At 36.8% G+C, this 22,527-nt stretch overlaps 1 protein-coding gene across 2 annotated transcripts in view; it reads right to left on the reverse strand.

Moving 5' to 3' along the window:
* Positions 1 to 320: 320 nt before the first annotated feature.
* The window catches only part of Cph (BCL11 transcription factor chronophage), a 41,402-nt gene continuing 19,195 nt past the window's right edge, over positions 321 to 22,527 (reverse strand). For both annotated transcript variants that reach the window (XM_072900391.1, XM_072900393.1), the window contains exons 2-3: positions 16,946 to 17,395; positions 321 to 2,892 (exon numbers count right to left, since the gene is read on the reverse strand). In XM_072900391.1, the coding sequence (XP_072756492.1) occupies positions 710 to 2,892; positions 16,946 to 17,395 (2,633 nt within the window). In that variant the 3' untranslated portion in view covers positions 321 to 709. The remainder of the gene's footprint in view (positions 2,893 to 16,945; positions 17,396 to 22,527) is intronic.

Below are 22,527 nucleotides of genomic sequence, written 5' to 3' on the forward strand. Positions count from 1 at the left end.
TATATATATATATATATATATATATATATATATATATATATATTTATATATATATATATATTTATATCTTTATATCTGTGTGTATGTATATATATGCAGATTTATATTTATATATAGTGTCTTTTTCCGCGTTATTTATAACTATTTATAGCGATACATAATTTAAATAGCTGTGCTGAGACTCGCAAACTGGTAACCATTCGTTTGTTTTCTTAGTTAGTTTCTTGAGTTATACGCGGAGCAGGTTTCTTCTTGTCGAGCACCTTTTCATTATAAATTGTCTTCTCGTTTTCGCGTCACGTGAACGTCGCCTCTTCAACCATCTCATCATCCTCACGTTCGAGCGAGGAGCTTCTCTTCGTCGAACCAGTCGAAACTCTAGCCTCGCTAGGTCCTCCGTTGCTTTTCGTAATTTCTTAGCCGTTTCCAGGCCGTTCGGTCGAGAGATTCTCGAAATCATACGTCGACCTACCACCACCTCTCCTAATCCCGAGAGGTGACCCCTTCATGGCGAGAGATTCTTTTGACGTCGCGCTGTCGGCACCTCGATGAGATCGAGCCTGCGCAACTTAGATTGTCAAATGATCGATATCTCTCCCTTTCTCGAGGTCGCTAAGGAGGAAGAAGATCCTTCTTGCTTTCAATACACCGGATATGGCGGCCTGTGCGGCCACAGCGGCGGGATTGGCGGTAGGCTTCCGTTCCAGGATCAAGTATCCTTGCTACTGAGTGAGGAGTCCTCGTCCTTGATCACCGGGTACGGTATGTCCAGCTTGGGACCCTGCTGCACCACTACCACGCACTTTCTCATGTGTTTCTCGAGCGTGCTCGGCACCGAGAACGGCATCTCGCAAAAGCGACACTTGTACGTGTCCTTGCCGTGTCGGCCGTGGGTCTTCATGTGCCTGGTGAGCTTCGAGCTCTGGGCGCACGCGTACGAGCAGAGCTCGCACTTGTACGGCTTCTCGCCGGTGTGCGACCGCCTGTGCACCGTCAAGTTTGAGCAGTTCTTGAAGACCTTGCCGCAATACTCACAAGTGTCGTTTCGGCCGCTCCGCTCCTTCTTCAGTAGTGGGCTCGGTAGGCCCTGAAGCGCCAGGCTGGACGTCGTTGCCTTGGACGCTTTGCGAAATTCGTTGTTCTCCAAGTAGTGCGGACTGGGTAGCCAGAGACCGCCAAAGTCCGGCCCTGAGGATCGCGGAAACCCCTGGCCGGAAAAAATGTTGGGCGTCGTCGAGGAATTGAAGTTGGTGGGCGAAAGCGCGCTCTCCTTCTCTTTGTTGTTATTCAGAGAGTTGGCGAGATTGCAAGACGAATCGGTCTTGAGGAAGCCGCTGCGATGATTCTCTTGCAGCGCCTGTCGATAAGCCTCCGAGTACTGAGCAATGTTGCTCAGTCCGAACTTCTCCATGAGATCGCCCACCAGACTGGCCGGCTTTTCTACCCGGCCTCCACTTTCCTCGCCGCTTTGTCCTTGATTAGTACTGAGATCCTCGGGTGTATTCTCCTCCGCGTCTTCACGCTCGGTCTTTTGATCGTTTTCCTCCATCTCGTCTAGGTCCATGTTCTCGTCGCAGCTGGACCCATCGTCCGGCACCGTTTCAACGCTGCCCTGCGGACTGGCAGCCGAGTTCTGGTGCTCCTGATGCTCTTTCCTCATATGCTTCCTCAGTTCGGTGAAGCTCGACACCTCGGCTTCGCACACTTCGCACCTTGTCGACGTGCTTTGGCTGTCTTGCGTGCCTTCCTGCTGCTGGTACTGTCTCTCCTTATCTCGATGGCTGCGACGATGGACGATCAGATTAGATTGAAAGCGAAACTTCTTATCGCACACCTCGCACGTGTACACTGTTTCCGACGAAGAGTCGGTAATTATCGGCGTTGAGGCCACCGGCGGGCTTGTTTTCTCGCTATCGGTCGAATTGTTGTTATTGTGATGACCCACTGGACTTTGATTGTAACAGGGCGGTGAGTTTTCCTTCTGATGGTTACCGTGGCTTAAATTCGTAGGATTGGCCGAGGCCGGACTAGGCGGTTCTACCGAGTGAGCTTGCGAATGAGATTGCGATTGTTGCTGTTGTGATTGTTGCTGTTGCTGCTGTTGCTGCTGCTGTTGAACATTGCTGGCAATGGGGACCGATGGTACCGGTGCTACTGGTGGAGGAGGGGGATTTGTTGACGGGTTACCGCTAGGTGTAGGTGGAGCCGCGCCTAAGGACGGATTAGCGAGGCTCCTTAGGCGCGCTGAGTAAAAATCCAGGTTCGCTTCAAGTGGCGGTGGATGTGCTTGGCCGGCGAGGCCTCGGCCGTGCGACAGTTCGGCCAAATTTGCGAGATTCCGGGCGTTGTTGAGCGAGTCTAACGAGCTGCGCACCAATGGATCACCCAGATTCAACCCGTCCATACCGCGTAGCGGGTCGCCCAGGTTCTGCAGATTTCTCGTGGCCGTCTGCAGTTCCTGGAGACCTCTGTACCCCGCTAGAGGATTTAGGGTAAGAAAGTCGGGCCTAAACATGGGCGGGAAACTTCGCTCCAAGTGCTGAGGTAGCCTCAGGAAACTGTGGAGAGGATCGCCCACCAGGGACGCCGAAGTCTGAAGCTGCTGTCGACTACCGCTACTGCCGCTCGTGTTTGTGCCGCCGGATGAGTTCGCCGCCGAAGAGCTTCCGGTGGACTTGCCACTCAGGTTCAGATGATTCGGTGGGCTAAGGTGATGCGCGTGCGTCGGTGTAGGCGTCGGTGGACTCGGCGCTGGAGTGTTCGACGACGAATTTGTCGACGAAGAGGAGGAGCAGTAGAGACGGGCGCCGTGCATGCTCTGTACGTGCTGAAGGAGCTCCCACGCCGAGCACAATCGCCGGGAACACTGCGAGCATTGCAGCCATCTTGGCTCTGAAACAGATGTATGAACGTCGCGGTGGTTAAGAGTCATCGTAATGTTCGCAAAAATTTGGTTTTCAAATTCGCAATTTAAATATGAAGAATTTTAGTTTAGAAGTTGTTGAAGATTTAGATAAATTTATCATTAATCGCATACTTAATTCCCTCATAGATATTTAACCCTAGGTTGTCACACACCATCACCCGGATTGATGAAAATAAAATGTGAATTTAAACAAAAGAATTTATTTTTCACAATTTTTTTTTTCAAATGAAAATAATTTAAGTATTAATTTTTTTTATAACTGCAATATATTTTTCTATGTTTGAACTTTATTTTAGAATTTTTTCAACAATTTTGCACACTTAGTTTTTTTAAACTGCAACTCATCGAAAATTGCGTTGGGTTACAGTGACCCAGTGTGACAGTCTCGTTCGAAAAAAAGGGTGTGACAGCCTAGGGTTAAATATATATATTGTTATATAGTATATTTTTCAGTATTATTTAATTATATGTATATACATATGTTTTTTTTTACTTGTTTCTGAACAAAAGAGATAAAAACATTGAAGTTTCATTGGAAAGCTATTTTAAGAATCAAAGTTTATTTTTAAGGGAAGGAAAAATGGAAGGAAATTACGCTGATCAAATCAGGGGATAATTCGATGGATTAGAACTGCGAATAAGATGATTATAAGACCCTGGGATATATATCGTAATAATAATCCAACGATGGGAGATTAGACTTCACGGTGATTTCACGAGCATGTGACGGCAGCTCGTAAAACGCTTGCTCGCACACGTGCATTACGTAACGTGTGGGCGCGCGCGCGCGCGCACGCACGCCCCCGAGCCCTGCTATCAATTTTCGAACCACCCTTAATTTCGCGGAATCGAGACGGCCCCAGCCGATTGAATTCGGAATTCAAACGGCGCGTCTGTGTCAAATTGCGGTTCGGACCGACGAGTTGCGGGGAGGGGGGGGGAGCTTAAAAATAATATCCTCGCCGAACGACGGTCGAGGGGGGAGGGAGAGGGCGCGTCGGGGGTCGGTTACTACGGCATGCGGCTGAAACTGACCCTTAACGACTTCTCGACCCTCCTGCCCCTTATGGCGCGCGCGGGAGCTTATGACGCGGGAGGGACGGGTTTTGAATTTCAATGTTTTTAATCCGGAATATCAGATTTTCGGCCCATTTTTCACGTCCGCCGCGTTGCAGGTTTGGCAGAAGAGAGGGGAAGGCGAATCCGTGGGATTTTATTAATTCGACGTCGCCCCAACGGCAACGGGATGAGAGGAGACGGTCAAAAGAAGGAAAAGTGACAGATCGGAGGATACAGGCGCCATGTGCTTAAGAACCACCCTCGCTTTTGCGAGTGAGTAAAATCACCGCGAAACATTACCCGAGAAGCATATTTTCTCAGATCGTAACGTCGGACGTTAGGGTTCTTCCTCGAGGGAGGAAAGAACTTCAATTCACGTCTTGAGGAACTCCGCGGAATTTTTTAAGATAACGATTAATCATTCTTACGAAAATATATGTTTACCATGTGTACTTTTAAATTTAATCGATTTAATATGGATCAAAAATATAGTTCTCCAATATTATTATATTATATAAAACATATTAGGGGGACGTGGGGTAGAACGGTCAACGTAAGCATTGAACAAGTTTTCAACATATTAAAAAAAATCGATCTTTTTTTTTTACTAAAAATATTCTTTGGAATATCCACTAGAAGAAAAAACGCAAGTTAAATATAAAATAATAGTTTAAATAGACGAGATTATTGATTTAATAAAAGATTTTTGTGATATGCTTTTCATGCGGGGTATAATGGACTACCTCCAAAACTTGTTTATTTCATTAACATTGATGTCTAAAACTTCTTCAAAGTTGTATATTATAATATAATATATAGAACATAAAAATATAAATTTGTATTTTTAAATGATAACTATAAATTAATAAATAAAAACAATTCTCTTGTTGTAATAAATATTTTTCTCTTTAAAACATGGAAAAATATTCTTTAATGTAAGCATTTTTGCATTAAATAATTTATAACAACTTTTAACTAAAAATATTGCGACCACTGATAACAGCACGCAGAAAGAGACCCCTAGTAGCAATAATTGCAACATATTTTATGACATGGTAGCATCTCCTTAAAAAAATATCGACTCTGCACCATTGTACCCCGCGGTGCCGTTCTACCCCACGTTCCTCTATTTATCTCCCAAATATCAGTCTTTTATCAAAAATTCCATATCTAAATAAGATATTTTATTATTTTATTTTGGCCTTCATCCATATCGAAAGTACATTGTTTATACAATCTTTACAGAAGAAGTGAATAACGCGCCGTCTTGAAAAAAAAATATTTTATCGTTAGCTGCAAAAGTTTTCTTCTCTTTCAATTCGGCCAGGATCGGACTTGACAAATTTGTGAAGGCGAGCATTCGGACAAATAAATACGCACGCAACGTTGTTCGGGAAGAAACTTTTTAGACGAGATAAATACATGCGCGTCGTAGCGGACACAGAAGTAGCTACTTCCTCTTGTAAGAGATTAAAAAGTTCAGGACTCGCCCCTTCCTCCCCATTATACCTACCTCGGAATACTTGAACGACGGCAAGGCAAGTCAGACGGAGAGACAAAAGACTGCAGCAAAATAAAGTGGTCCTAATTAAATGGCTATTCGGGATAGGGAGCGATCTTTGTTTGAAGCTTCAGGATCATCTTAAAGCTGAACAATCGTCGGATCGAGGCGGATTTCCTGTACTACACTTAAAGACCGTATTTTTTAGCAATTAAGAAGAATTGGATTCTTATCATTTATTAAAAAAATGATAGTTTTCGCGAAAGTATATTAATTAAACCGCACGAATGACATATAAATATTTTCAGCAATTCAATTTCCTGTCTCCTGGAATACAATCGTAATTTTACGTTGCATTACGTTGACGTGAAATTACTCAGAGCAACAGAAGTAGACATGGGTAGTTTTGAGAGATTGCCGTCCTATGACAGCGCGAGCAGGATGTGCGAAGACAATGAATCTTAAATAAAATTAGCAACAACTCGTCGAGGCCGGTAAATAATAGTTTATTCAGCGACAATACACAATAGAACACATTTCGTCGTGTGTAACAAGGTGCTAAGTAGAATAACGAGGCCCGATAGTGGGCGAGGGACTTTTCTTTCACGTCTCGCTGACCTTTCACCAGGATTACGCTTGACAGCGTCGCAATCTCATTGACACGCGCGATTTTTCAATCGTCGAAAAGAGCGAGGAGAAAGTCGCGGACGAACAAGGCATAAAGATCGCGGAGGAAGAGACGGGAGATCTTCGGCGATTTCCTGGATTGAGAAGTCTCGTCCGAAGGAAAGCGTGTCTGTATAAAATGTATTTTAATTATACAACCGTTGTCCTAATTTTACTCCAGATTTACTTTCAATAAACTATTCGATTAAACTGTACTTTTAAAAAAGTTTTGTTTTCTTTGTTTTAATTACGTAATATTTTGAAATAAAGAAATTAATAAATGAAATATTGAACTAATAGTTAAATTATTAAATGGATATTATTATAAATTAATAATGTTTTAAAAATTTATTTCATTAAATTTTATGATGATTCTAATATCAATAAAATTAAATTTATTTATAAAATTTTTCTTTAAAATTAATAGAATTTTGATTTATGAAAATTAGAATCATTCGGTTTGAAATAAATGAAATTGTTAAATTTATTTTGAAATTATACTTGAAAAATGAAGAAAAATAATTAATAAACCTTTAATTATAATTTTAAAATTTAATTATAACTTTCTAATTAAAAATAATATAATATAATTGAATATATTAAATTTAAAGTCTTAAGTCACATTTGTCTCTCTTATATTTTTTTTAGAAAGAGACAACACTTGTTGCAGTTTGTTAACAGTAGATATTAAATAATTTAGTCAGAAGTAACATTTTGAAAAAAGTTAAATTCGTGAGAGCATACAATAAACTTTTATTAGATCATAGAAATTTTTACATTTTTTTTCTTTTGTAAAATGAATTTTTCACGACTTTTCAAATTAAAAAGAAATTTAAAAAAATAGTCGATTTTTCGTAAAAATATCAAAGCGGCTCGAATCAGACAAAAGTTTCGAAACCTTGATATTTTTTTCGAGATATTTCATCTCTTGGGATCCTCGATGGGCGGGACGAGGGTAAACTACATCTGTTCACAAATTTTAGAAATTAAAAAAACGAGAAATAGAACGGTACGAAAGAGAGAGAGAGAGAGAGAGAGAAGGAACGCGAGGCTCGAGTCATCTTCGAAATCGACGTCGAGTGGTGAAGCGCGAAAATTCGGCAATTATTGTTTCACGCTTCGGGCGTTCACCACACTTTCCCTCGACCTTTCCCCGGGCCTTCTTTTCCTTCCTCGGAAGTCGAAAATATTGCCGACTTCCCCGGGGAGAGAAGACGCGAGACAGGGAGAGAAGCGGGAGATAAGCAAGTGCTCGGGCATAATAAAGGTGTATCGATTCACGGCTGGGTGCTTTTCATATGCAAACTTCGCGGGTGGCCATCCGTTAGGATTATTTCTTCAGATTTCCCCGGCCAATGTATGTCCGCGAGAAATGGCAGATCGGCTGGGAAGACGCGAGTGCACGCTGTCGTTTATGACTCTTTTATCGAGTAAATGGAAAGTTCAATATACGTTACACAATTGCTCCGATATAACGTTGTACGATAAATTAAAGCGCATACTTTGCTACAGAGGAACTTCACTTATGTCGAAAACCAACAACAATATATTATAATATTTTAGAAAGAAATTAAGAGAATTAATCCAATCTTAATTTCTTTTTAGATCGAATCAATTCAATGAGATTGATTGCTCTTAAAAGTAGACGAAAATAAACAATGTAACAAAATACAGTACGCAAAAAAATTAAAGAGCCACTTTCTTCCATATTCACCGAAAAAAAACTTCACACTTTGGCCTTTTGTACGAGTAACTGGAATGCTTTTTACTTGTAAATGTTGTAGAGTTTATGAAAATTTTATCGTTTTTTCGTTAACTTTGATTAAATAAGCGAAGATAAAAGTGCAATTTTTACTTGATCTTTAAGTAACAATTACGCTTTAAAATGAATAAAAATTGAAAAAACGGTAGGATTATTTTAAAGTGCTAGCTTTTCTCTTTAAATTGCTTTTTTAATGATTATTGCGCGATCACTTTTTCACTAGTTATAAGCGTTTAAAGTCAACAGCTCGATTTTGGTTTAATAATGAATATCTCGGCGAACAAAAATCATAGAACATTCGTCAAAAGAAGAAATTAAAGCTAAAACTCTGCCCTTTAACACCCAATTAATGAAATCGTGCTAGGATTTTTTTAAATTCGGCATTCTTGGACAAACTTTTGAAAAATTTGTTCAATCGACGGACGTCGCTTTCTTACAATATAATTTTTTAACGAATAGAAAGAATTAAAATTCATTTAAAAATTCTAAAACTAGAAACTTCAAGCTTTGAAACACTTTTTTACTGATCTTATTCCGATTATTTTTAAGAAAGTTACAACTACTTGAAAATTGGCCCTATTTTATATGGAAGAAATTAATCCTTTAATTTTTTTGCGTAGTATATAATAGGGAGTTTGCATGATTTGAAAAACAATTGCATTTTATAATTTATACATAGTTTTAAATGTAATTATTTTTTTCGTAATTTTTTAATGCAAATTAAACGAGAAAATCAATAATAAAAATTACATTATTTGAAATTGTCGAATCAAACACTTTTTTTATTGATCTTATTCCGATTATTTTTAAGAAAGTTGCAGCTACTTGAAAACTGACCTTTTTCTATATAAAGATAGTGGCCTTTTAATTTTTTTGCGTAGTGTATAATTCTGATTAAATAAATGTACGTATCCAGCATACAAAATTTTGTTACAACATATCAGCGGTGGAGGACGTTTGAAAGATGGCAAGACAGGATTCATGCTTAGAAAGGACAACGGAATCAAATGAACAATATGTCTGCACATGAGATTCGGCCCTCCTACGATAGTGACCGAACGATTTTCTTCAGAAATTACCCGACAAATTGGCGACGTTTACGGGCAAATCGTTTGGAACGCCATTGTTTAACAACGACTCGAGCCCTGGTCATCCTACAAATACTTCCTTTCAACCCTTTTACGGAAGACTTAACACGAATCTACCACCTCTTTCTTCACATCGATGCTTTTTGGAAAATATGTTGAGTGTCCAAGTATGTAGTTTTAAATAATCAAGAGATAATAAATAAATAATTTTTTTTTAAATTTGTTAATAACAGAGAATTTTTATACGGTAACTAATTATTTCTAATTAAATATCGCTAAAATTTACAAGATTTTTTCTCTTAATTTTAACTTAATAAAAAATTAATTAAAAAATTAGATTAATCAAGTACATAGTAATACATCGTGTATCATAAATTTTGAACAAACATTTATTAATATATTTATTAGTAAGAATTAAAACTTTTGTGTCATTAATGATTGAAAACTATTTCAAGGGCTGAAAGAAATAGCTTTAAATTATGTACCATATAATCACAAATAAACGCGTAATCGCAAGAGTATCATGCATGATTTCATGAACAAATTTTAATCGTGTAAGCGACATTGTAACGCGCTCTCGAAAATCTTTTTAGACGGGACACATCTGCCGCCCAGTGACGTCATGATATACACATACGTACACACACACAAAGGCCTTTAATCCAGAATGGCGTGTGACAATATTAAAATATTGATTAGCCGACGTATGCGACGTATGCACTTTGTCGTCGATACAAGGGCTGCACTTAAAAGGGACAACGTGCGGCGGATCATGTCCAGGTGGGTAGTTTGCGGGTGATTTTAATCATTTTACTGGACCCATTAATTAAATAACCAACAGATCAATTTCATGGAAAAGCGAAAAATATTCGGCACTCATCCAACCGTATTAATAAATAAAAACAAATTGATTAAAAATTGTATAAAACATAACAAAAATTGCACTTTTCTGTTGGACTATTGCAAATATATATATATATATATATATATATATATATATATATATTTAATAAATATATTATTATTCGTAAATATTAATAATTATTTTATGATATATAATATATTAAAATAAAAAAATAATTATACAAACTTTGTACAAAATATATCCGGTGATATATGGAAAAATAAAAAACATAAATAATTATATATATACATATATACACAATATATTGTATTATAATATATATAAATATTATTATACATCTATCATAATCCAATTATATTATAAAAAATCTATATTATTTATTACCATCTACTATACAATGTAATTACATTATAATATTGCAATCTAATTATATTGTAAATATATATATATATATATATATATATAATTCTATTATATAATTTTATTATATAATATATAATATATTGAAATTTTATATACATGTGATACACACGGGGTATTAATATCTGGTCTACATCATGTCTGTGTGACCGTAGCTAGCAGATCCTTTCCAGTAAATTTTTATTTACGACTCGCACAACCCACCGCAGAGTGTCGCGGTGGGTTGAGCGGCAAAGAGCCGAAGCCGTTAAAATCGAGCGAATATAGCGACCGGCGCGATTTCATTCTCTCTAAACGAATATTGGAATGGTCGCGTAACATACTCCTTGTGGTCACTATAGTTCCGCGAAAAGATTGGTCAGGCTGCGCTTCACGATGCCTTTATGTCCTCCGTTACTCAGTTTGTCCGTCCAAACCGCAAATCTCTCGCGAAATGCACCACCGTGGGGCTATTAACCCTTCGAGGGCCGAGTCTCAATTTATTAAAAGAGTTTATTATCCGTGTATTTCTCATGAGTTGGTCACAAAGACTCTGAAGCGGGACAATAGCCCCGCCGGAGCGTGTATCTCTAAAATTAAATTATCACACGCGTATTATTATTTAAAATCAGCGAGATGATAATTTTTCTGAAACTTGGGACTCTGATACGCGATGAAAATAACGTGACATTTTTCCACGGATAGGATTAGCAATATCGAATTTAATCTTTAATGCTGTCGATTTTTTTCTCACCGCCTTTCTCAGCTATTTCGATTTTCTTTTCTGCAGTGTTACACCATTGAGGGAGAAAGAAAGGAAAATGCGGATCCTCTCGTCTTACGTAGAGGACGTAAGGGAAAAAAAAATTAATCAAAAAGCCACTCGACCTGGTAATTTAAACGCGTCGCGTATATTGAACTTGTGCTTTGTAAGCTTTGATGACGTTCTTCTTTTTCTCCCATCTTTTTCTTTCTCGCAGGGTTTCCTTTATGTGAAGCACCCGAAGTAAGTGCAAAGGAAGAACGCAGCTACCTTGTCATTGTCGGGGAAGAAAGAAGGTAAAATATGAACCGGAGCAGTCGAAACGGAAGCAAACTCTTCGGAGGAGGACCCGCCATGCTGGAGGCATCCACGTTGATTTTTATAATAGCGTGTGCCATTCTTCTCGCGTTGCGTCATTCTATCCCCATCGACAATAAGATTCGCGAGATGTTCGTGTAAGTTAGGTAAATCGCGCGCGATCGGATTTCGCGTCGTTCACATTAGACATTTCAAATAATTCGAGAAAAGTGGCGAAAAACTGGGATATTAAAATACGAGATAAAGGTTCGCAGGCTCCTCTCCCCGCTTCCGGTGATATGCGAAATATATGGGCGAGAAAGTTCTTGCAACGTCACTTTTTTACGCTCGTGCGTTTCGGTTTCTTGTCAACTTCCTTCCGCGAGAGAAGAAGCAGAACGGAAGGAAAAAGAGGATGAAGAAAGAGCTGCAGGACCCCCGAAACCCCGAGCGACAGCCAATTCGCAAGCAATTCTCCGTTCACCTCGGGCGGTCCGGGAAGTCGTCGACTCCTTCCAGTAGCAGCAGAGAGACGCGGGCAGAAAAGGGGTGAGGGGTGGCAAATCGGAAAGGAGCCATAAAGCTCCGCCGGGGAAAAAACCTCACCCGCGGACGAGAATTAATATTCTCGGAGACAAACGTGACAGATAGATCAAATCTGCATCTCACGAGGAAGAGGAGCGCTCCGGTTGGTGTCAATTTCGACGGATTATCGCCTCTCCTTCCCCGTCGTCGCCCTCCTTCACCCCCGGCTCGCTCCTTCTTTCCTTTCTAGCCCTTCTTCTCGGAAACGATATATTGTCCCTCATGGTTCGCCATTCTTTTACACGCGGTGTGCTTCTCTATTTTCATGCGTGTAACCGAATTTCTCTTGCGTCCCGAATTTTTCTAAACTCGTATCCGCCGTGGATTCGAGTTGATGAAAATGACGGAAAATGTAACTGGCGTTTTCGAAAGGTCCTTCCATCAATTTTCAAGGACACAAAATCTGATTATCAAAAATGGCACTGTAAGAAATTGCCTGAAAAATTCAGACACATTTTTATAATCTGGGTATCTAAAAATAATTTCAGAAAATTTGTCTTAATCATTAAAGACTTTTTTTTTAGAAGATGCAAAGCCACAAAAAACCTCAGACATTTTGTTTGCAGCTTTTTTGTGCAGAAATTCTTTGCAGATTGTCTAAATTTTTAGACAGAATTCGTATTTTTCTGACCTTTTGCCTCTCCTAAAAAAATAACTCTAATGATTAAGACAAATTTTTTTATAAATATATTATCTGAATTTGCAGACAATTTTTTCAGACAGACTTGTAAACTTTCAAAAAAATAACTTTAGTGACAGATTGTCTAAAATTACTTTCAGGCAGATCTGAAAATTCAGACAAAAATCTTCTAAATTCTTAAGCAACATTTACATGTAAAAAATAATTGCAAAGTGTTAGTAGTTTTTTTTTACAAATATCTATTCGAATTTTTCGACATTCTTCTGAACTTTCAGGAAAATGACTTTAGTGACAGATTGTCTAAAATTTGTCTAAAAATGGCTTAAGACGGATTGTCTTAAAAATTATTTTCAGGCAAATCTGAAAATTCAGACAAAAATGTCTAAATTCTTAGGCAACATTTACATGTAAAAAATAATTGCAAAATATTTGAAGTTTTCTTACAGACACGCTATCCGAATTCTCAGGCATTCTTTTAAACTTTCAAAAAAATGACTTTAATGACAGATTGTCTAAAATTTGTCTAAAAATGATTTAAGACAGACTGTCTTAAAAATTACTTTCAGACAGATCTGAAAATTCAGACAAAAATCTTCTGAATTCTTAGGCAACATTTACATGTAAAAAATAATTGCAAAGTGTTAGTAGGTTTTTTTTACATATATCTATCCAAATTTTTAGACATTCTTCTGAAGTTTCAGGAAAATGACCTTGATGATTAAGACAGACTGTCCGAAATTATTTTCTGACCCTTGCAGATCTGAAAATTTAGACAAAAATGTGTCCAAATTTTTAGGCAATTTCTTACAATGATATTTTTCGCGCCTGTGTAATCGAGAGAAGATCGGGGGGAGAGGGGAATATATCAAAAATCACATCGCGGAAGAGGAACTTAAGTTTCTGTCAGAACCGAGGGTTCCGGCACATCCTGTCGCCGCCACCCCACGTGCGTGTTTCTGATACGCGCTTTACCTGTCCTCATGCAACACGCACGCACGCACGCACGCACGCACGCATCGTCCGCCCGTATGGACGCTCTCGTGTGGACGGCTCGTGCGGACCACGTGGCCGAACAATAGGACGATTCTAATTGGGCTTTTCGACGTGGTTGTCCGGTAGCAAAAAATCCGACAAAAAAGGCGACAAAAGGGGCTTAACCGGAGAATATTCCCGGCGGACGAACGGGATGAGCACGAGCGAGTGTATTCTTATAGTGATCGTGGACCAGTTCGGAAAGGGTTAACTCTCTCTTTATCTCTCTCTTTCTTCTTCTCTCGTTGCCCGAACAACGTTGCTGGCAAAAGAGGGTTTGGGACGAGCGCCGCAGAGCGTGATGAAACTTTAAAGAGACACCGGTGTACGAACAACCGCCGATGCGTTGCTCCTCGAGAGACACGATTATGTTTGTTTCTGATGGCCGCCCTTGTTTCCCGAGACGACAGAAATTTAAAAACAACCTAGACGGATCAGCTACGTAAATAATTAATAAATCTAATACATTTCGAAATTCATGAATTTGGACACAGCATTTTTAGCCTTTTAAAATATAAACTTTAAAATATAATAATTAATTTGTGAGTTAAAATAAAGATTTGCCTTGTAAAAATAAAGTTTGTGTAATAATACAGTCAGTGTAAAAAATTATATAATATTAATTCGATATAAAATAGATAATATTTCCGATATTTTGAGATTAAGATATTCTTCAGGGCAAATTTTTAACTTACAAATTAATTATTAGTTTTATATTTTAAGAAGCTAAAAGTGCTTTGCGCAATATTAAATTCATGAATCTCGAAATATATTAAATTTATTAATTTTTGACGTGTCTAATCCATTCAATTCCTCTAGCTGTCCATATCGATGTACCTATATTTTTGGAATAGATTTCAGAAAAATTTATTCTCCAGAATTGGAAAAAAGATCTATGCCATTTTCTTATATAAGTCGAAGGACATCGAATTCACGCGTGTGTTTAAAAATTTTATATTAATTTATGTTCAATATAATTAATACATTAAGAGTATAATTGTAAGTATTAAAAATTGTCAATTTCATTATAAGAATAGAACTGTTATTTTGTTTTAAGAATAAAAATCTATTATAAGCAACATTTCTTGACTGTTGAAATGTCATGAGAGAGATTATTACTCGTGATAATAATTATTTGTAATAAAAGTGTTTTCTCAATAAGGTACATATCAATATTTAGTTGAAAATATTTCCAAAATTTACGTATAAAGCTGAAAATAATCACAAATATAATACATCCCCGCAATGTAAAATATAGACTTCTCTTTAACAAATATACATATACGACGATGAAAATAATTTAATTACAGAGGAAAATACATAGAAGAGCCAACGGTGGGTCCTCTCTCTGCTATCGAGGGCAAAGGCGAAATCCATTCTGCGTTGCAAAGCAGGTTCTTACGTCAATTTGCACAGTTAAGCACTGTATAAGAATCTCAAAGGACAAGCAGTGGATTCATCGGTGTGAAATTAGAAACCACGATGGAGTCTCACTATTTAAAATTATAATAATAAATATTTACATATTATTTTTTATTTTTAATGTAATAAAATATATAATTATATATATATATATATATATATATATATATATATATATATTTATATATATATAATGTAATTATAAAAATTGTTATTGCAAAATCAAGTATTATATCAATAATATATTTTTAATAATATAATTTCATAATTTTTATTTTATTTTTAGTAATACAATACATTTTATATTTAGTTATTATTATATCAATAATATATTTTTAATAATATAATATTAATATATTAATATATTGTTTAATAAGATGTTATAGTACTAATACATATTACATCAGTAGTATACTTTGTTTCAAATGTTAATAAACTTAATATTTCTAAAATTCTCTTTTTCTTTCTTTATAGCAATACAATCATTGCCAAATAATCCGTCGAGCTTGTAAACCGCGGGCCACAAAAAGAGAGTCAAAAGCAATTGTCAGGTCGATGCTCGAGATCCATTTTACACAAAGAAACCGAACGCAAAGTAGATAACCCAGTACTTTCATATCCAACGTGTCGCGATTGAGGACGCTCGCGCTCGCGTTAAACCCTTCGACGTATGACAATGTAGTTCCCAACAAAAGGGGGTCAGAGAAACGACGCGAGGGAAGACAGAGAGAGAGAGAGAGAGAGAGAGAGAAAGAAAGAGAGAGAGAGGAGGCGTGGGGGGGGGGGGGCAGGTTCACCCCAATCCCCGAGCGGGTGGTTTAAATTCAAAAATCGAATCCACCGATCCATTGTTCGTATTTCGCCAGGTTCGGCATCACATGTGGCAGCCCTCTATAACTGTACTTTAAAACACCCTCTCCCCCCTTCCCCCTCCCCGTCGCCTCTCCGTTGTCCCTTCGGGCAACCGACAATTCGCCAAACCGGCATGTGATTTCGAATCGGCACAACGATTCGAATCCTCGATTCCCGTACGTTTACGGTGGTGAGGAGAAAAAAAAAGAAAACCCTGACACACTTTCCCGTCCACACTAGAACGCTGCCAAATTTCAAATCTATAATACAGACACGAAATTGAGAGGCGAAATCAATTCGCGGGCGATTATTGCGACTAGATCAAATCGCGTTGCACATCTCATATCCCGACACATGACTGTTAATCAATTCAATATGAAATGCAATATTTCTACATGTTACAATAATAATAAAATTCGTAACAATATAACTTTGACACAAAAAATTAAAATTAAAATTTAACAAGTAGTTTATATTAATGTATTATTGTATATTAAATAGTTAATTAAACAATTAATTAAAATATTTCTCTTTGAGCAATAGGAAATATATACACATATATTATCGCAATATATAGTAAATAATTGTAATATAACGTTTATATGGTAAAGAGACAAAATTATCTGTTGCTAAAATATAAGAGTAAATTTTATTTAATATATAAATAATATTTTTTTTTTTCATTTTGAATATATTAAATAATTTTTATTTTATTCAAACTTTATAATAATGTCTATAATAACAATTATTAACTACAAAACTAAAGGTTAAAGGTTAAAGTATTTTATAGAAATTATTTTAGCTCGGTATCTCAGTCGGATTTATTTATTTGTTTTTATTTTAATTTCTGTAACAAGACAAGTTATTGTCTTTTTGTCAATATATGTTATATAATATTTATATGCCAAATACAGGTTTTATAATATGAATATTTAGTTTATATTTTTTAATCAAAGATGATTCTACAATTACTCAAAAAGACAGTGCTCTACATTTATGTAAATCGTGTGAAACAAACGTCACTGTTTTCATGGAGAAATCGAGAAGTGAGAGAGGATAAAAGAGGTAGACACGATAAATAAACTTACCGGAATTGACTGTGTTAGTGTCGGCGTCCACGGACTCGGTCTTCTGCTTCTTCGGGAGATCTTCCTTGTCCTCGTCCGGCGCCTCCGTCCGTCTCTTCGGCGTCGAGCTGGCGCTCGCCTTGAGGTCGATCGGACTTCCGGTGTCCGGCCCGGGGCCCTGAGGTGTTGGCGGGCTCTCCAGCCGGCCGCTCCTCTTGTTGATGGGCGCGGAGATGCTGGGCACCGAGTTCAGCTTCGAATCCGGGTCGACGCTCTTCAGGGTAAGGGCGTCCTCGGGATCGGAGTCCTCCGGTGCAGCCGTCGCCGGCGGACTGTGGCAGCCCTGGAGGCTGCTGCGACAGTGGTTGACCTTGTGCTCAATAAACCGGACGATCTCGCCGAGGGGGTAGGACGCCCTACAGCCCCCGCATTGGACGGTGTCTGGGGACGTGGTACCTTGCGAGGTTTCCGCTGTAACAGAGAGCAGCGCGTTTCCTTTGGAGAGATGCGTCGGAACTTTGATTAAACGGACGCCGAGTTTGATTAAGTTCTCTTATTCAATTCTAATTTACTCACAATCGTTAGATTTCATTGCTTCTACGATCGTTCGTTTTTTATTGAAATATAAAATTCTAGGATTTTTCGAAAATAAGGCTTCACAAATATTTGTGTTTTATCTTTAAAAAAAAAGAATATATTATATATTATATTTTTAGCTTAATTTTTTAAGTAAAATAGTATGTATTTCGAGAAAGAAGTATAATTTTTTCATCATTAACTATAAATAAAATATTATTTATTCTAATTTATTCATAATCAATTAGATTTGATTGTTTCTATATAATATGTTATTCTTTTATTGAAATATAAAATTTAAGGATTTTTCAAAAATTAAATTTCACAAATATTTGTGTTTTATCTTTTTTTTAAAAAAAGGAACATATTATATTATTATATATTATATTATAATATATTATAATGTATTTGTAGCTTAATTTTTCAAGTAAAATAGTATGCATTTCGCGAAAGAAGTAATTTTTTCATCATTAACTATAAATATAATATTACTCATTCTAATTTATTCGCAATCAATTAGATTTGATTGTTTCTATATAATATGTTATTTTTTTATTGAAATATAAAATTTTAGGATTTTTCAAAGATAAAATTTCATAAATATTTGTGTTTTATCTTATTTTTTAAAAAAGGAATATATTATATTATTAAAAATTATATTATAATATATTATAATATACTTGTAGCTTAATTTTTCAAGTAAAATAGTATGCATTTCGCGAAAGAAATAATTTCTTCATCATTAACTATAAATAAAATATTATTCATTCTAATTTATTCACAATCAATTAGATTTGATTGTTTCTTGTACAGCGCTATCATTTAATTTTTAAAAATAGGGTTTCATATATTTGTGAAGAGAGTTTCTTCTTAAAAGAAAATAATATACTTCTAACTTTATACTTTTCAGGCAAAATAACGTGTGTTTTGAGAAAGAAGTAACTTCCTACAGGAATTATAAATATTACATTCCAAAGTATATTATTCAATTTTAATTTATTCTTAATCAGATTTTATTGTTTCTACATAACATATTATTCATTTATTGAGATATAAAATTGAAGGATTTTTCAAAGATAGTTTCAAATATTTGTGAGGGAGTTTTTACTTAAAAGAAATTTAATATATTATGATATACTTTCAGATTCACTTTTAAGGGAAAATTTTTCAAAAAAAAAGTAGTTTCCTTGCATCAGCAATTATAAATATTTATGTTCGAGTAAGAAATATCTTGTGTATGGTATTTCATTGTGTTTTATATATAAACGTATATTACTGCAATTATCTCGCAAAGAAACCTTTCAATTTATTATTCGTTTCCCCGACTCCGGCTAAGAATGATGGTGAAAGCAATATCAGTATCAGCTCATTACTGTCGATATTTATACGTTATTATAGATACCATTGCATAATCAAATATGTAGACATATGTCTCGCGCATTATTCGCAATGAGACATTAATCATTACAATTTACGACACCTATTAACCATCTGCAGCTATAATCCTGCTGATGAAGTATCAAAACGGCTCTCGTTTTGCCGCTAGTCGTAAAAAACTTTTTTAATGAAAATTTATTAAATTAATGAACTAGAGATCTTAAAGGATCCATTAAACAAGATTAATTAATTTATAAAATATATTATAATAGATTATTATAATAAAGATTAATTTTTTTTAATAATTTTTTAAATAGATTAATTAAAAGATTAATGAAATTAATATTAGGCTTCTCAACGAAATTGAGTAACGATGAGTTTGAAAACTTTTCTTTGCAGCTGTTTTTACATTTATTTATATTTATTTTTATTTTTATTTTGTATTTATATTTGTTATATATTTATTTAGTATATATATTCCCTTCTATTTAGCAGGTGAAAAAAGATTGTGCAATATTTGAAACGCGGGTAATAAAAATATCAGTCTTGTGTAAAAATTCAATTTTGAATTAAAGCAAGCCTTTTTTCCATTTTCGCAATTCAATTTCCCCGCAATTTCCTTTCGACGATAAACGGCCGCAGACGGTATTCGCCTAATCCGAGCGAGCGGACTTTCCTCGTAACAAACAGAACTAATTTCCCCTTACGCAACCGTTATAATTCACCGTCGTCCGAGGGGGCAGAGGGCCCACGAGGTCAGCCGCAGACGTAACAATTCACTTTTGAGTGTCCTTCAGGAGAAACTACAGCGGAACGCGGGTCCTCGCGACCGTCTTACGTCTCTCTCTCTCTCTCTCCCTCTCTTTCTCTCGTACGGTTCGCGCATTAACATAGAGATTGGCAGGAGTAGTTTCATACATCGATCTTTCCCTCGACGAACGAGTCGAGTATCTATATCTACCCGAAATGGGGCTGCCAGACTCGCGACCAAACGGAGAAAACTCTCCACCGTCTTGGCAGTCGTTTTCCATTCCCCTCCCTTCGTTCTCGCCCTTCGAGTTTCTCCCTCTCTCTTCTTGTTTTGTATATATATATATATCTTTGTCTCGCTTCTCGGGGGATCTCTTGCTCTCTCCTCTTTCGTCCTCTCGTGCGTTTCTCTTTCTTTTTTGCGGCAACCTTTACGCCAACCCCTGTTTGTTTACCCCTGACGCTGCTGCCAGGGTCGTCTGCTTCGTTCGATTCACGCTTTTCGTCGACGGCGTTCGATTCTTTCTGGGCGGAGCTCGCTTGACCATTGGCCAGAGCGCAAACTCGGGCTCGTTTCAATCCTTTAGGATCCGCGTTACACCTCGATCGGTGGGCCGAACTTAAATTTGCGGTCAATTTTTAGGCGTATGGATCCCATTATTTGAAAGATATTTATTTTATACAGATAACTGACTTTTTTCAGTATTTAATTTTTAATTAATTTAAATTTATTTATATATTTAAATATTTATTTGTAAATATGTATTTAAATATTCTATTCCATTATTACTTGTATTTTGTATTTAAATAAAATTTTTAATAAATGAATAATGTGAAATAATTTCTAACAAGTGATTCTCTAATCCTCTAAAAAAAGTATTCTACATAAAAAATACTCTGATTGTTTATTAAATTTGTACTGAGACGAATTTTCATAATTATAAAATTTTTCGATTATATAACTATATATTTTTCTTCATTTATTTATACATATATAAAAATATTTTAAAAATACATAGCTCTTTCACATCGTATTTCTCATGCATTTTGTATTCCGTAACATTGCGTTTCCACGTATTTTCTTGAGAAACGGGCGAAAAACTCTTTTCAACAGATTAGAAAATATATTCACGAATCCAAGCGTCCCGATAAGGATCTATTTTTTTTTTATGAGCCCTCTTTACTATTCAGAATCGGCCCGAGTCGAGCTTTCTTTCGACTCTCTCCCGTGTATCTGCAGCTTCTCGTTTTTCACCGGAAGAATGAGCCGGTAGCACAGGAAGCGAGATAAGTCTGCGCAAAGTCTCGATGTGTCGAGACTCGTGTTCGAACGAGACAATCGCACCCCGCATTCTTCGTAGGAACGCGAGATTTTAATCGCGCCTGTCCGTGGTCCTCGACTGACAGTCGAGGAACGCGAGAGAAAAGAAGGGAACGGAATAACGACGGTAAAAATAAACGGCAGTAAAAACGACGATAAAATTTTCGATAAAAATCCGACGAAGACGACGATACAACGACCACGTTTCATTCTGTCGTCGAAGCGAAGAGAAGGAAAAAATAAAGAAAAAAAAAAAAAAAAAAAAAAAGATCGGAGAGGTCGAGCGAGAACGAAAGGAAGGAGAGTAGCCTGAATGGACGACGACTACTCTCGGATCCGTTATTCGCCTACGATTCAAAAGCGCTCGGTTAGAAACAAGAGAAGCGCGACCGGTCGTTAGCGACAATGGGCTTTTGTTTTTTCGGGGGCAGATGTTGGACCAAAACTGTCGGCAGCGCGTCGGCAGAGACCCTTCCTTGGGCAACCCCTACAGCGTGAGGTATCGGAGGCTCGGCAGCCTCTCCTCGTCGAGGTTTAAGGTGAGCGAAGGAGGAGAAAACGGAGGAGACACGTGTCTCTTCGCCACTTCATAAATCACCCGCCTATTTATCCGCGCGCGTCTTCTGGTCCTCTTTAAAGTGTCGCCTTTTGCGGCTCTCGATGTATCTGATTCTTTTCGCGTTTCTCTGTTGGATAATCTCTGTGCGAATATTCTCTTTTGAATTTTTTAATATATATACAAATAATGTCAAACTAGCTGTAGGTGCATTAAAAACACGATTACGATAAAATGTTATGAGGAATTTATTAATAAAGTCATTTTTTTTAATTATCTATAGAAGCTTAGATTATTTTTTAGAAATTATTTAAGTAGAAAAGTCATTATTTATTAGAATTTTTGTTTACAGATAAAGCACAAGCAATGAACGGAATAGAATATTTATATTAAAAATAATTAAATAATTTAGAAAACAATAGATTTGATTTAAAAATTTTGATAAACTATTTCACGATAATCGTTAGAAAATATTTATTAATAAAACATTTTTCTAAGAATAAGATAACTTTCGTGACTTTCGTTCTCATTATCAATATGCTGAATTACCGGACTGCGATACACATTTCTGATTTTGATGACAACAATTACCTCTGGCATAAAAATAGACGCGATTGCAGGCAGGAGGACCACGAATGTACGAGATAGAATGCGAATATATAGTCGAGGAGAGAGATAACGTTAAGATATAATATTGCCCGGCGAATGTAAGTTGGATTGCTTACAAATTGGCCTATACATCCGTAATGTTGCGATCACCAAGCCCGGTGGCCCCTATTTTGCCGGCGTAATTTCCATCTACGAGTGGGAGAAGAACGCACGCGCGTGCGGGAATCTCTGCGGAAAATGTTCCGAGTGTTATTAGTTTTTCCACATTAATTTTCTTTCTTATGTTCTCTCTTGGCAAGAGATACACCAGGAGAATCGATTCCCCGACGATAGTTCGAAGCCGTCAGTCACTTTCCCGTAGCGGGCGACTCCAATCTTTGAAAATCAATCCGATTCAGATTTTATTATTCAAGA

The sequence above is a fragment of the Anoplolepis gracilipes genome, chromosome 10, assembly GCF_047496725.1.
Source record: "Anoplolepis gracilipes chromosome 10, ASM4749672v1, whole genome shotgun sequence".
Lineage (NCBI taxonomy): Eukaryota > Metazoa > Arthropoda > Insecta > Hymenoptera > Formicidae > Anoplolepis > Anoplolepis gracilipes.